We start from the raw sequence: 17,008 nt of genomic DNA on the forward strand, positions 1-17,008 counted from the left end.
ATCCACATGATGTGAGTTTAGGATGGATGGTTTTAGTCTTGATATTATTATTTATTAGTCCAGTGATGAAGCTACTTTCTGGAATTAAATTTAAATTTCTAATTCTACTTTTATCAAGGGATAAAGAACTCTGAAATTCTAACCAAAAAGGAGAAAAAAAAATCTTTGAAATTAGTTGTTTTATTTTTGTTCAGACATCATTTTCAAAATCATCAGCATCTTTTTTGTACCAAAGCTTACATATGTCCGTCTTATGAAGAGGATAAGGATTCGTGACCAAAAAAAGGGTCTAGTTTTAACATGCTTATGTTAAGATAAGTATATAAATAAGAACAATTACTCAAAGTTTCAGGGCTTCTTCTTCTATATATTCAATTAATCTAAGACATTTTTCTTTCTGTTTCATTTTTGATGGTGGAGCCTTCAATGTCTTAATTTAGTGAGTTTCCTATCTAACTCTTACATGGAAAGTAAGTACAGTTTTCATCATTTCCTGTCTGAGACATCAGTAGCAAAGATATCAGACATGCTACAAGGATTGCAGATGGCTAAGATAAGGTGTATAATCAGTGTGAAAAAAATTTGTGTTCCTCATGTATATCTACTGTCACCACTGTCGTTGTCAACAGTCATCCAGTGATCATTTTGGCAACATGAGTTTGGATAATTTCTATAATTCGCATAAAAATAGTGTTGTGTGTGTGTGTGTGGGTCCAAAATATTTTATAAAATGTTTTTTAGCAAACTAAATTGGTATCTTCCTACAATCAAACTTGTATTGTTACTCAATATTTTTCACTTTATAGTTCATAGAAGATATTGCATGGTTGATCGTTCTTTGATAATACTGTTGCTTGTTTGTTGTTTAGTTTATGCTCGTTATTGATTGGTAGCCTAATGATTTAGTGACAATGGTTTCAAGTTTCAAGCAAATGTAAAATCAAGTTTTTGAGCATTACTGACAGTTATATCATCTTCAAATATTAAAGAATAGTATAATAGTACACTATAACATCTATATTTTTCTATTGTTTTCTTTTTTTTAAGTTCTTCATAATTTTTCACGTTAAATAATTTTCCAATCCAAAACCACAAAAGTTGTTGAAATGTTTCATTTTGGTCTTCAACCAAAAATGATTTAGCAATTAAGTGTTTGAACTGTCATCTCATTATGCAAAGTTTGTACTTTCTTGTGATTCTAATTATATTGAAATGGTGCACCTACATGTAATGATATTCTTTGCTTAATGCAGTGGACAAAGTGCAAGCTTTAAAGTGGTATAAATTCAGCTTAGCTTTTGAAAATTCTAATGAAGAGGATTATGTTACCGAAAAATTCTTTCAGTCCCTTGTTGCAGGTATGCTTATTTGACTAGCACAGTATTGGTTTTGTGCAACTCATTCCTTTTGAGCAGTTGTGATAGTGAGTTGGATACTCTTTTATCTATTTAATATTGTTGATTGTGATTATTTTCCTAATAATCATATGTATATGACTGTATAATACGTAAGTATGACAATATGATACTTTTGTTCATCGATGTAATTTTAGTGGTATGATTTGCAATTTCAGACCATTGAACTTAAGATAAAATATTTTAAAACATACAGTTATCAAATTTCAACGAATTTAGATGCTTCAAGACTATAGATCAAACTAAAGACAATATGATACCACGAAAATTGTATGAGGATTATGGTTTGGTCAAGTGTACATTGGGTCAAGATATGGGTTGGGTCAGATAGCTATCACCTCGAAACTAACCTATTTATTGAACCGCTCAAAACTCTAAACCTGAATCTGAACTCTTATTAAATAGGTAACATGCTAGACCTGCATGTGTTGTTTAAACAAAAAGTCAGATCAAGTTAAGTAGGTAAAATAGGTTTTAAACTGGTTAAACAGGTCCTAAATAATTTAAATGGGTTAAACAAGTCATAAACTAGTGGGACCCAATTATTAAATGGGTTGAAGCAGGTTAGACTAGGTTTTGCGGAACCACCCCAAATCAGATGGTTTGGGACGTGCCGAATTGTACTAACGGCTAACAGGTGCAGTTTAGACGTTTGATTCGGAATGCTAGTGAAAATGAGATGAGGGAGAAGGAAAGAGAGGAAGAGAGAGAGAGGAGGGAAGGGAAGAAAAGAAAAAGGCCGGTAGTGGCCCGTCAAGGCCGTCGGAGGGCTGCCGAGGCCTTAAGGGCTCCCGGTCCTCCACGAGATGCGCAAAGAGAGAGAGATAGAGAGAGGGGAAGGAAAAGAAGAGGGAACGAAAGACAGTGGGGAGACCACCATGGCCGTTGGATGGCCCAAAATTGCCTCTATTTCATCATTTTTTAAAAAAAAATATGATACACAGTGAAGCTGGACCGCCGTAGCTGCTAGATGGCCCTCTGGCGGCCTCTCTGCCGCTTTCTGCTCCCTTTTCTCTCTCTTCCCCCCTCTCTCTATCTCTTTCTTCTCACATTTTTTCTTGTAGAGGATTGCAGAGCTTGGGAGGCCTCAATGGCCCTCTGGTGGCCTCCGCAGCCCTTTGGTGGCCGCTGCCGGTGTCTCCACCGGTCTCTCTTTTCTTCCCTCTCTCGCTCACCCTCCCTCCCCCCTCTCTCTTTTCCTCTCTAGTTCATTCCTTATTTTCATGTCGGTTTGGGCTGGATACAGTCTGGTACCCACTCATACTGCCGACACGGGATCCTGGTCCGAGTCGGCAATCCTTGGGTTTGATGGGTGAGGGTTCTAATTAGAACTCGACCCATCTGGTAAAAGAAAAAAGTTGGGTCAACCCATTTACAACTTGGACTTGTTTATGCTAAACCTAAACTTGATTATTTTAGGTTGGATGGGGGTTGGGTTATAAATCGCCAACCCTAGTTTTGCATCTATTTGATGCATGAGTAAAAGACCATAAAAATGCTTGTTTTTAGGTATTTTATATATCATAGATTATGATCAATGGTGTGGATATCCATTTTGAGAGGTTAATTACTTTGCTTCATTGGGAAGCATTTGATGCTAAATTCCTTAAGAGCATTCTACCCTAACTCTATCTCCATGTGTCTAGTTTGAATTAATCACTTGAAAGTTGAGACCTTGATTCAATATGCATAAACAAAATTGCTATTTTGGAATATGCTTGTGGGTGATATTCATAATTCAAATATTGCATTCACAAATTTTGTTGTATCCATGTTAACAATTTGCAGGAGCTGTTCCAGTTGTCATTGGTGCCCCAAATATCCAAGATTTCGCTCCTTCCCCTGGTTCAATTTTGCACATTAAAGAGCTAAATGATGTTGCTTCTGTTGCCAAAACAATGATACACCTTGCAACACATCCTGTTGCTTATAACCAAAGTTTGAGGTAATCTTCTCAAATCTTTTCAAAGTTACTACCTCTATTCTCAAATATCCCAAGCTCATAATTTTGCTCATCATTTTAAAGATCTGGAAATACTTTCGAGTCCATTTGCAATTATTTATGTAGGAGCAGTTGATTTTCTACTGTTACATCCTTTTATGCTCTTCTTTTTTAATAATTTACAAGAACTAAAATAGATCATTTGAAAACACACAATCCAAATGGCAGGTCAACTTATCCTTATATTATCAATGAAATGATACTGCCAAGATTCAACGGAATGGTGGAAGAATTTAAAACTTGGGCAAAGAATTAAAATTCTGGAATTAGTATCTGAACAAAATGAAAAATAAGGATCTGACTTATTAATATGTTAATGTATGCATATTAACTTCTATAAAGGGTTATGCATTTTAAGAGTCAAATTCCTCTTTATCTATTGGATTTAAACAGTAACTGTCATTATACGCATGTACTTTCTTATGTGCTGTATGTGCACATGTTCACCACATGCATGTTAATTGTGTTGATATATATGTATGTGCCTGCATGCTTATGTGTGGGAAGCATGAGGGCATGTGTCCCACTTTAATATCTGAGGGTAATGCAGTGTGCGGCAAAGCAGGTAATTGCTGTCCTCAATACCTCATTCCTAGTGTTCTTTCTCATGAAAGATAGAACCCATGCATGGTTATAAATGAATTTTGTAATGGACTGGTCTGTCTACACAACCTGCTTGACCCAATGGATCTTGTCAATGTCCATCAGAATCAAGTCTATGTAGTGGATGACGCATGGTTTCTAGAGAATAAGTGGCCTCCTGATCATTAGAATCTCCCTAGCAACCTTTTAATTTGGTCCATTATCCATAACCACTTGCATGGTACATTTCCTCCTATATGATCAATTACTTTCTCCATCAAGCGGAAAACATAGTGACCATTATGTACCTTATCTGAAGCATCAACTGACTTATGAATAAAGGTGTTCTTATTACAATATGTCGACAAAATTAGTAATCCTTCCCTTGCCGGGCTACGTCCAACCATTATACATCAAAGTCACACCGTACTTGTTCCACTTACTCTGGTAGGAGGTCATCCATCTCTCTAGCTCCTTATTACTATCCAGCAGCTTACCATATATGTCCTTTGGCCAGGAGGATTTACAACTTGACTGGCTTTCTGAATGGTGTTGATAACAAACTGGTAATATATGTTATCTAAGGCATTGGTAGGGATGTGGCTAAACTGAAAACAGGAAGCAATAGCTCTTAACATATCATTTTTCTTGTCTTTTACAAGAATAGTATCAATCCTTTGCTATTTAGAATCTCTAAGAGGAAAGGTGTGGGATCTACATTGTAAATAGTGGCCCCTTCTGATATATCCTTGGACTTATCTCCCTTTTTCCTGTCGAAGGTCCCAAAAATAGATACAATCTTGCTGCCATGTTTTTTTCTACAAACTTATTGATTGATTGGCTCTTCTTGTAGCCTGGATCTGTTTGAGTAGACTTAGAATAAGAACCTGACTCAAATTATGAGGACCCCCAAAATTGAGCCTTATACCTGGCAATCTTCTTCCTTTGCCACTGATCATTTAGTCTCTCCCATATGACCACCTAAATGTGCTCCTTTATGTCATTTGGATTTGACACCTTACAACCATATGTATCCTTTGGTGATATGAAGGTGGCTTAGCTGCTTGATGTTTGATCTTTGCTTTTTTCTCAACACTTTGTGCATGCTCTCCTTAAAATCCGTGCAGTACTTTTGAAAATATGGTTGACCTGTTGTGGATATTTCCTATAAGCAGCCACATTTGGGAAATTATTGGCCAAGTGCCACTTCGACGTTGTCACACTTCCCCTCTCCACACTACATTGCATCATTTGCACCTTTAGCAGTGCCGGCTCGAAATCATTACCTTGTGCTCTTAATCTATATCATGGTCCATTTACTTCTTTCTTGGATCCATTTCTACAAGTTTAACGAACATGTTATATATTTTTAGTTAAATTAATAATTATTTAAAATTTTATGTTTACATTGTAATGCAAAAAGGCTGAATTATTTCAGAAAATACTTCTGCATTATCTATTCATGATACTACTTTTTCATAAATTTTAATAATTTTTAAAATATTTTTAATGATAAATTAATTTTAATTATAAAATATCTATAAAATTAATTTTAATTCAGATTAGTGTAGCACCATATTAGGGGTGCTACATATATTTTTCAGCCAATGGGTATACATTAATTGTCATTTATTATTAAATTTATTTAATTTGGGCTTAGGTTCGCATGGCCATGATCACACCCAAATTTAAATAAATTGCTATCAAATTGAGATAGCAAGTAACATGTATACCTCAAACATGCTATTGATTTTGTAGAAGTTTTTTGAACATTAAATTATATATAGTATTTTTTTTAAATTCAAAAAATATTTATAATGTAAAAAAATTATCCATTGAATGCAACTTGCGATTTTCTTGATATTATATAGACTATAGATCATCCTTGATCTTCCCTCATTTTCCACTTTTTTGCCTATTTTAGTTTTCAAAAAGAATGAGAAAAAGGAAAATTGGGAGAGGGAAGGGAAGAGGGTGTTTTACCTGCTAAGAGTTGGGTTTCAGATGAAATCCATAAAGATTGCTCATTCCCTAGCTTCAAATGGTGTGGGAGGGCTGAGAAGGCATGGGAAACCTTCTTAGGGCCTTGTATCAATTATTAAGGGCAGGACAGGTCTTGAACTAGCCTGAACCGCCTTGAATCGAGTAGAAACAAGCAGTTCTACTGGATCTGGGTTGGTTTAGATGTGTTTGAGGCTTGTCTTGACTGAGAGGCCATCCCATCCCTGTTCCTACTTGAAACGGTTCTGTATGCTTGGAACTTAGTGGTTTGGGGTAGGGTTTGTGAGCATTAGATGTTTAGCCACCAAGATGATAGTAGCCAGTTGTCAAGCTAAGGTTCAGCTAGGTTGCTGATGGGTAAGGCATGAGGTGGGTATTACTAATAGTAATAATCACAATGTGCCAATCCTGGAGCAAGTATGAGGTGGCAATTTAGTGGCTAAGCATTAGGTTGAAACCTAATTAGAAAAATGTATGAGATGGCTATGGGCGGTGCAAGCATTAGGTGGCAGCTAATATTTCATGCCTGCTTGCTAAGAAAGCATGATGCAGCAGTTCTAGAGACAAGCATTAGATGACACAAGTCTTGGGAAAATTATAAATTTGACCTTTAATTCTTCAAGTTTATATTTAGGACCTCTTATCAGCTTTTTAGTTTTCAATATCTCCTATATATTCCTGAGATAACCTTCATAAATCACTTTACTTTCCAGCGGGCTATATGCATGTGCATTACTGAAAGCTATCATTTATCTAACTCAACGATATCAATAATCATGATTAAGGTGCTGCAAAATTGTGGTCTTATATCTCATGTCTTTCCTTTCTCTAGCTTGTTTTTAGCATTGGGAAATGGAACTGAATTCACTTGCTAAATGGGGTTCGTAGGAAGTAATGTTTTATAAATTAAATTATTTTTCCTATTAGATACATACTAAACTTTAACTGCTGAGAACTTGTAATGTTACAAAACAATTGTTCTTTTCCTTGATTCCTTTGTCTTTCGTCTTTATGTTTCTCTTTCCAATTCTATACCTTGGAGGTGTTCCATGATCTGCAATTACTGTTGCATGTGGCTAATGTTAAAGGAGGATGAAGACAGAGAAGAATAATAGGAGAGGGGGAAGGGATCGCTGCCTGTTTTGTTACAGGATCAATTTCTTTAAAGGTCAGGGTCGCTTGTGTAATGAATGAGGATTAGTTGCTGTCTTCTACCATCCAAGATAGTTTGCTGGAGGTTGACAAATATTGAACTCCTTAGTCCTCTAAGCTGACCATAATTGTCACTTAGTGACTTGTTTCCCTGATAAAGTTGAAAAATCTGATCTTATATTTCACATATTCAAGCAATATTCTTTTGAAGAATACTTGCTCATGTGATTCCATCTCCTTTGCTGGGTCATAAAACATATTGCTGCTGATACTGGGCACCATGCTATTCCATAACAAGGTCCCAACTTGAGAAATGTCTCTTTGCTATAGTTTCATTTTTTCACTTCTAGATGGACGATTGTCAGTGATATAATCATGTTTTTCTTTTTTAAGATTTAAGAAAACTTCTAAATCTTTGCACCATTTTTTTTAAGATTTTAAGAAAACTTATACATCTTTGCCCCATACAAATAATTTTTGGCTTCATATAGCTTCATAGATATCATTTGCACACCAGGAATATCATCCATAGAAGCTCCAAGCTTAACATCTCCTGCTGTGACAATGAAAAAGGAATCAATATGCTAAGCCTGGCCACATTTAAATCCATGGGCAAAAGTAAGCACGGATTACAAATGAAGTATGAGCAAAACTGAGCACAGGAACACTTGAAACAAGGAAACAATATGCAGGTTCTTACAAGTCGACAATCAGATACAATGTGCGGATTTCTGCACCGCAAGACAGCAACATGATGTTGACATATTGGAAAGAAAACAGTATATCCTTAGAATTTGACTGTCCTGATATAACATCTGAATAGTATGAGTACTCCTTAATAGAGATTGAACACCAATAATTACCTTCAGCTTTCAACAACCTTCTTTCCACAGCATCACGTGCTTTGTATGAATAAAGAAGGCCATGATCCATGATCCCGCATATTGAAAGAAAACTATGGCTGCAAGACCAATATGCTCTCTGATTACAGATATATGATTTGATAATCACTTCTAGGGATTACACAACAGGAATGAGACCAATCCTATCCTGGCTTTGATGCCATGTCACAAAATCCGAAATCGGCAGGAGAAATCTGTAAAGAAGAAGAAGATGAAGGAAGAGACAAGAGGAGTTGGGAGAAAGAGACAAGATATGGGAGATGAAGGGCTGCTGTCCTCAAGTTTTGCTGGAAAATTCTCCATGTCAGCTTCAAAAAAGCTTCAAGCTGAATTGGATTGTACCTCATCATGGTTTTTATCATATTGTGTTGGTGATATTCTGTCTGATTTAGACAGCCTTTTATTATAATTTTCCCATTAGTGAGTCATAAATCAACATGAATTAGCTAAAATAGGAAGACTAATAGTTTTTGGGATTAAAAGGGCTGTGAAATATCTCTTAGAAACCAATGAGACCATTGGAGTACATAATTAATGTATGATTCAGAATATGATATTACTATGATACCATCTATATTAGCATTTGTATCTATAGTTTAATTAACAACTAAACTAAAATGCATAATCACCAAAGCAAAGAACAAACTAAAAGGCTTCAACTTGTATAAGGAAACCCATTGCAATGCTAATGAATAGGGGCATATTGGTGTTTTCATTGGTAGCAGTCTTCATATTCATGCATACGTAGTTATATTAAGTAAATGCTAGCTGTGGGCACTAATAGTAACATAATTTATCATTAGCATACAAGACTATGAAGTCCTAAGGCCAGGCCTTAATATTGGTTCCACAAATAATCATTCTACTTATCTGATTTAAAATAATTTTTATGTAGTAAATAATTTAAAATCTCAGCCAAAACCATGACATAGAAGTAGGTTGATGAGATGTTAAGGGAAGAAATGGAAACATCAAAATAGAGATCAAATATAATATATCCATGTTCACATATTAAAAAACCTAAAATCAAAATGAAGGACTTTCAAGAGAAAGAGGTGCAACAAATCCTTGGTGAAGCACTAAGGAAACAGTTTAATGTGGGCTTTGAGGCTTTGATCTTTGAGTTTTGGCAATCAATCTATGTGAACATGAGTGTGAAGAATCCAACCCAGGGAGAAAGTGTATGATAGAGGGAGAGGAAATTTGATATAGGAAGAGGAACTCTTTTTGAAGGAAGTTTTGAATACGCAGAAGAAAGTATTGAAGTCCTAGGAACAGTGCCCATCTTGGTCTGCTGTGGGTTGATATAATATCAGGATGGAGCAGGATAGATTGGGATGGATTGGAATGACCGTTAACAATGAGAATGAAAAGAAAATTTGACCCTATCAACCCATCTCGTGTCAGAACAATTGTCCAGTCCATGCCTGCCAATATCAACTAGGATGGTCGGGATGTCCTGTTAGCAGATCAGTGTCCTGGGGGTGTTTGGGGAACCGTTCTCTCAGTGGAACAGTATTGTACTGGCAGGATGTGCTTGGATGCACAGAGATATAAATCCTTGAAGAGAAGTTTCTTGTCAAGAATATTCACAATTTCTTGAAAGAGTAGGAGACTATATAGAGATCTAGCTAATGCCTATAGCCAAAAGTGTTCATTTTGCAAGAATCGTTATTTTGAGATTGTATTTTAATCAAGCTCGGATTCTGCCCCGTTTCATTGAAAGAAATAAATGGTTGTCTCAAGGAATGGGATATGGGGTTGTGAGGCTACTATAGTGGATGGTGTTGGAGGTTTTATTATGTATTGAATCTGTTATTGAGTTTCTTCTTTCTAAACTGAATGGGTTATGCCATCTAAGTTTGCAAAACCACGTGAGGTGAGGGGATCAACATTTGGAAAAGGCTCAAATATTAGTTGGGGCCACCTGAGGAAATCAAGGAGCATGCCTACATAAAGACATGGAATTTTGGGTGGTAGAGGCCTTAAGGTGCTTTAGGTCTGCCCTCGACACTGTCTTCTAAGTGACATAGACTAGATAAAGGGCATCCTAGTGCATAAGGCTCCCACCACTACAGGTTTGGGGAGTGTTAGATGTACACAGCGTGATCCTGCATTTGGAGAGTCCGTTTCTATGTTTTGAACCTATGAAACCAAAGTCACAATTGGAGCAAACTTACCATTATGCCAAGGCCTGCCTCTTGAGGGACATAGATCATAGTTTCGTAAAATGCAAACCCATTAAGTGTGCTTGTGTTATGTGTACATTTGTGTCTAGCTCCTAAAATCCATATTACATATATCTAATTTGAATATGTGTTTGATGCTTAGATGGTTAGATGCTCATGAAAGTTTTTTGGTTGCATCTTTTAGAAATTGATCAAGAGTTGGGCTAGTTCCTACAATGAGTTTGATACAATATAATATTAAAATGCAGCTTTCCTTCTTTTCCAGGATTGATCAAGTGTATAGGTATTAAAATAAATTTGCAAAATATCATTCCAAATCTGGGAGCAAATCAGAAAGTTCTAATGAGAAATACGCATATTGGATGACCTTAACAAATGATATCTTTTAATATTTTCTTTTTTACAATGTTCAAACTTTAAACATACAAATTTTAGTCAAAGTCGCTTCCTGCATATCTGTATGTCTTTTCTTTTTCCTCTTGCCGTGTCAAATACTTGGACACCTGTTTATCAGCCCAGACACACTGTTGAATTGATTGGGGACTTCTTGCAGGTGGAAATATGAGGGTCCGTCTGATTCTTTCAAGGCCCTTGTGGACATGGCAGCAGTGCATTCATCGTGTCGTCTTTGCATACATCTGGCAACCAAGATCCAAGAATCGGAGGAGAAGACTGCTAGATTTCTGAATCGTCCTTGTAATTGCACCAGAAGTACAGGAACTGTATACCATTTATTTGTGAGAGAAAGAGGACGTTTTGAGCTGGAGAGCATTTACCTCAGGTACCTGCACTCTCTCTCTCTCTCTCGCTGCACGTGCGCATGCACACACGCACGTGCGTGCTTGTGTCCACGTGTGCATGTTTGCGTGCGCATCTGCGTGCATGTGCATGTGTGCACGTGTGTGTGTGTGTGTGTGTGTGTGGGTGCATGCACGTGCATGTGCGCGTTGTGTTGAGGATAATTGTGGGAGCACCACCAATTATTTTATGGACATGATAGAAAAATTACCCAGAATGAACACATGGAGAACCACCATCCAAGGTTCTCATGTGAAAGCTCCTCTCAATAATACTTGTATTTGGCAACAAATCCCATAATTTACATCAATCCCCTCTTTTCACATGGTAAGAGAATTGTGTGCGTGCATATAGGGGTAGCCCCTTATCATTACTCCTTTTCACTTCTGGAATAGTGATTTGTGCAAATAATACTGTAATTTTCCTGTTATTGAGAACTAATTCACGTTTAATGGAAAATAATGGCTGTTAGAACACGCTATCTTTTTCCCATATAACTTCAGCTCAAACAAGTTACTGCTGTTGTAACTATTAATGATCATGGTTGGTTTCACCATGGTTCCATCAAAATGGGATTATGGCTTATTGGAACATTAAGCAGTTTGAGGTCACAATTTTGAATTTCCTCAATTATGTTTTTGGATCACTCGTTGACTGGTAGTCAAATAGGCAACCTGGGACTTAACTAAGTGTCCATTTTTGTTTGTTACTTTACAACCAAGTGCCCATTTTTATTTTTATCTTTTCTTTTTGACAATTTTGGCAGATCTGGCAATTTAAGTTTAGGAGCATTGGAGTCTGCGGTACTAACAAGGTTCCGATCACTGAACCACACACCCATATGGAAGAATGAAAGACCAGAAAGTATAAGAGGAAATGATGAATTGAGAATATACAGAATATACCCAGTTGGCATTACCCAGAGACAAGCACTCTACACTTTCAGATTTAATGATGATGGTGATCTTGAGAGATATATCAAAAGCAACCCCTGTGGTAAATTTGAAGTTATATTTGTATAGCAATGGAATGATCATTGCGCTATAATACTAGTTTATTAAAACTTGGTCATTTCGATGATATTTTTCAGAAACTGCTGTAATTATCTTTTGGCTGATTTGATTGATAGCCCTGTCATTTGTAATTTGGATCTTTGTAAAACTCAACTGAAGCTAATGATACATCAGAGGGTCATTCCTGTCAGTTCCGAAGGCATGTGATGCATTTGTTCTTCGGCATTTGTAGCACTGATCTTTGTGAGTGTTGTTTTTCTCGTGGGTAAGATCTCTATGAGTGTGGTTTGATTAACTTAAACATATACCATGTATAGCCCCACACATCGACTAGGACGGCATGCTTGGTTCCACTGTAATTCATTATATACCTTCGTAAATTATCTCTCCATGTGAAATTCGCATTGAAGCATTATTTATGCAATAAGTTAAAGCATATGTTTCGATCGCTTTGACTGAAGGATCTAACGCCACAATGTTTGCATTATGAATGCTTGATTGCCTCAACCATCTTTTGTTTTTGTCAAATACCATGCAGTATTGTACCTTTTAGTGAGTCAATCTTGGCGCAACAATAAGGTGGCTGCATTATGATCTGGAGGTGATGGGTTCGAAACTTTTCACATGGATGAAAATGAAAGGTTTTTAGTGAAAAACTTAACCAAAGAAAAGGGTTTGGGGTTGGTGGTGGGGCTTATTTATTCCTTCTCCGTACATCCACGTCTCGTTGGCACCTGGGATTTAAAAGGCATTCTACATGAATTCCACTTCTCTGACATATCAAGAAGGGGCAACCTGACAACTCAGGCTTGCAAGACGTTGCATAAACAATTTTTGACGGTTTCCCGTTATTGAGTCCAGATCCTCTACAGCATACGCGATTCATCAGTGGATGGCCGTGGAAGGGAGAGGGGGTTCTACCTTACGGAAGGGGCTTAGGATTTTTGGCTCCAATTGAGTCCTGTCCTTTCGGGAGAAGAAGAAGACTCTCGTTGGAGTCTTCTTCCTCCCGTTTCTCTTTTTTTCCTTTTTTTTTTTTTTTTTTTCGTTTATGCTTTAAAATTTGTGAAGGATTTATTTTCTTTCGTAGGCTGGGTTGGGATATCAGTAGAGAAATTTTTTGTACACCGCTCGTGGTGTAGAAAATCCACCGCTTTTCAATACGCATTTAATATTCGTAGTTCTACTTTTTCGTTTAAAATTTTGAATGATGAAAATGTTTTTTTAAAAAAAAATAATAATAACATCCTGTGCCTATATTATAACATCCTGTATTGAAATTATGATATCCATTATGATTTCTGAACAGGAAGTTATAATTTGATCCCAGAATATCATAATATGGAAGGGATATTTTTGTCCAACTACTTTGTAACTCGCATTTGATATCTGTAGTTTTGCTTTTTCTTTTGAAATTTTGAATGACAAAAATGCCTCTCCATATCTGAAAACATTATGACATCTTATGTCGATATTATGATATCCTGTAGTGAAATTATGAATTCTTGTACAAAATGTCATAATTTTTTCACAGGATGTCATAATAAAAGAGACATTTTCGTCATTCAAAAATTTTATAAATTTTCAATTACGAAAATATCTTTCTCACTTTATGACTTCTGAAAGAAAAATTATGACATCCTGTATAGGAAATCATAATTTGACTGTAGAATGTTATAACGTAGCCTTAAGATGTCATAAAATTTTCAGAAAAAGAAAGATATTTTTATCATTCAAAATTTTAAATGAAAAAATAGAACTACAAGCATTAAATGCATGCAGTGTAGACATTAAATACGTGTTGAAAAATGATAGCTATATGGCCCAATCAGATGGGGCTGTATATTTTTTCTATATCGAGGACAATGTACAAAGAATTTTTCTATCACAGTAATAATGCAAATGGATTGAGACATGATCAGATCAAGTCATCAAGGTTAGCCACTCGATCAAGAAATTATTTTATGGACCAGGCCAATGAACCAGTCCAAATCTCTGGCCACATGTACAATAGATAGTCGGTACCCCTCATTTGATCTTGACTTATTTAAATATAAGGGAAAATCTGATGAGTAACTATTGAATTGGTTCATTGGATCTGGCTGTCATGCCTTGACCTGAGATCACAAATCAGGCTCGCAACAATCGTTACGTACTCATATAAAACTCTCAGCACAAATATGCATGTCAATGCATGACATTTCAAATATGATATCAATATATTATAATAAAGTTAAATTAAATAATTAAATTAAAAATTAATTAATTAATTCAATAAATAATCAAATTTAAAAGTCTTTACATCAAATAAATCTCCATTAAAAAGTTAAAAATGATAACAATAGATCTAAATCCAACGATATTAATAGTGTCAACTCTCGCATCTAATTTTACTTCCAAGTAACATTCATATCCATAATTAAGTATCTAAATCTAAAAATAAAGGAGAAGTAATAAGCTTGATAGCTCAGTATATAATCAACATCTCAATTAGATATTTCAAATATTAGCATAAGATATGATATTCAAAACAAAAATAAATACCATGAATGAATACATGAATATATTTTATGCTAGTTTGTGTAAATCAAATATTTTTAAATATTTCTATACACATATAATCATAAATTTGATTCGAAACAAATCATGTAAAACTCAACAGCCTTTAACTATGGCCACACTTATATTTTTTGATAAGGCTAAAATAGAAATAATGAGTTCAATAATAATAAAAGTACCAATGCATAACTCCTATTGATAGGATCCATGGAATACCAATATATAATCTCCATTGGCAGAGCTCACTGAATACCAGTGCATAACCTCCATCGATAAAGTCAACTGAATATAGTTAGATTGAAAGTTCAAATCTAATACATAAATAAAAATATTTTTATCAGATAACATATATGTTATAATTTTAGTCAACATATATATATATATATATATATATATATATATATATATATATATATATATATATATATATATATATATATATATATATATATATTCTATAACAAATCAATAAATCATCATTTTTCAAAAATCTCATAATTTACAAATGGCTCTCTATTCAAATACAATTTCACAAATCATATATAAATCACATACTAATTACTTACCTTCAAAATAAAATTATTTAAATAAAATATCTCAAAATAATAGTTTAAGTATGAATATTTAAGAAATAAAATTCTAAGTTCGAATACCTTCACAAGGCTGGCAAAAGTGATAGTATCCAACATCTTAATCAGTCCAATCAAAATAATTTTATTTGATTATGATTAAACTAAGATATAGATAATTCAACAGAGATTAAAAGGTGCTCAAACCAGTAGTATCCGATAACAGTCAAGATGGAGGTCAGTATACCATCTAGTAATCAGGTGTTAGTTTAATTAAATAACTTCGTTCGACCAGAGCCACTTAAAATACAAGAACTCGATAAAAAATCAATATGGACTAGATCTTGAGATACTTGATAAAAACTCAGATGGTACGGATATACTAGCTGATCAATCGAATAGTTTAAAGTTTCTCTATTAGGGTCAACATGGATTCAAAGCAATAGGGTGACTAGGTGGTAATGCTTGGTGATACATGTCAATCCAATCAAAGCAATTATATTTGATCAAAGGTCTAGCTAGGGTATAGATGATTTTTATAGAAATTCAAAACTACAAAATCTAATGATATTCGATGAATACCGATAAGAACCAATACACTAAGTGAATAGTAGGATGGTTCAAAATTGCTATTGGAATCAATTGAAATCATAGGATAGAGACCCTGTGGGGTCCATGTACCCAACATCATATAGAGAAAAAGCAAAGAGAGAGAGGCTTGCCGTGGTTATGGACCGATGATCAGAGCCAAGTTTAAAATTATCTTTATCGGATACAATTTAAACAACAAAATAGAACGAAACAGAGCATCCAGATTTTTGATGAAAATCGGTTAGGATTATACTGATCATGGAAAATGGATCCTCTAGATTCATCAATTTCAATAAAGAAACACAACATAGAGACAATGGGCATGGTAGAGAGATAAACTCTATAGAAAAAAAAAATATGGAGAGAAAAATCAGAGAGAAGAGAGAGAAAGTAGGAAAGAGAGAGGAGAAAGGGAAAGAAGCCCCTCTTTTTTTTTTTCTTTTCTTTTCTATCTCTATCTCTCTTTCTCTTTTCCCTTTGGTTTCCCGTTTGCAAAATAGGGGACTCATTGATCCCCTTTTCCCATAATAGAGAATGCTTAAAGGTCAGTGGCGCCTATGGCCAATGATGGCTTAAGGACACAATTGACGGCGGGGCTGTTGCTGATCAGCGACGATAGCAGCCGACAGTGGAACAAAATAATCAAACTTCACTAAAATAGCGATTTCGATCCCACACTCAAAGATCCTCACAGTCTTCTGACGGTTGGAGCTTCGGCTTAGGCCAAGGGATGGTGCAAGGAAGAGGTCGAAGGCTTCGGTGACAATCGCCAACAGAGGAAAGGACCCAGAAAAAGAAAGAAAAATTGGCCAAAGATAGAGAAGAAAGCAGGTTTTTTCTTTTGATGGATTTTCCAACGAAATTGAAACCGATGATGGTGATTCCAAGCTTAAGCAAAGAGAAGAAAGATCAAGGCCTACCTTAGCTCTAGTGAGGGATTTGCTATGAATTCCGGTGGTCATAGTGAGCCCAATTGGTGATCTTCCAAGAGGAAAAGACTAGAGAGGGAAATGGTGGTAGCTGCGGCAAATCTCTGACGAGGAGAGCAAGAGGTTTGGGCCTCTCTTTGCACTAGAGAGGGAAATGGTGGTAGCTGCGGCAAATCTCTGACGAGGAGAGCAAGAGGTTTGGGCTGGGGAATTACACATGGGCCATCTAATAATTAGATGATCAGTCATGTTAGAAACTTTGTCTATGCCCATAAGTATTCTAGTCTTTGAGTTAACTCTACAGAT

The 17,008-nt window shown here is 35.6% G+C and overlaps 1 protein-coding gene across 1 annotated transcript in view; it reads left to right on the forward strand.

The window, feature by feature from the left end:
• Window positions 1-12,244, forward strand: part of LOC105060901 (glycoprotein 3-alpha-L-fucosyltransferase A) — a 36,059-nt gene extending 23,815 nt beyond the window's left edge. The window contains exons 4-7 of the mRNA XM_010944763.4: window positions 1,254-1,358; window positions 3,204-3,360; window positions 10,797-11,024; window positions 11,808-12,244. Of these exons, the coding sequence (XP_010943065.1) occupies window positions 1,254-1,358; window positions 3,204-3,360; window positions 10,797-11,024; window positions 11,808-12,063 (746 nt within the window). The 3' untranslated portion in view covers window positions 12,064-12,244. The remainder of the gene's footprint in view (window positions 1-1,253; window positions 1,359-3,203; window positions 3,361-10,796; window positions 11,025-11,807) is intronic.
• The last annotated feature ends 4,764 nt before the right edge of the window (window positions 12,245-17,008 follow it).

This window comes from Elaeis guineensis, chromosome 13, assembly GCF_000442705.2.
Source record: "Elaeis guineensis isolate ETL-2024a chromosome 13, EG11, whole genome shotgun sequence".
NCBI lineage: Eukaryota > Viridiplantae > Streptophyta > Magnoliopsida > Arecales > Arecaceae > Elaeis > Elaeis guineensis.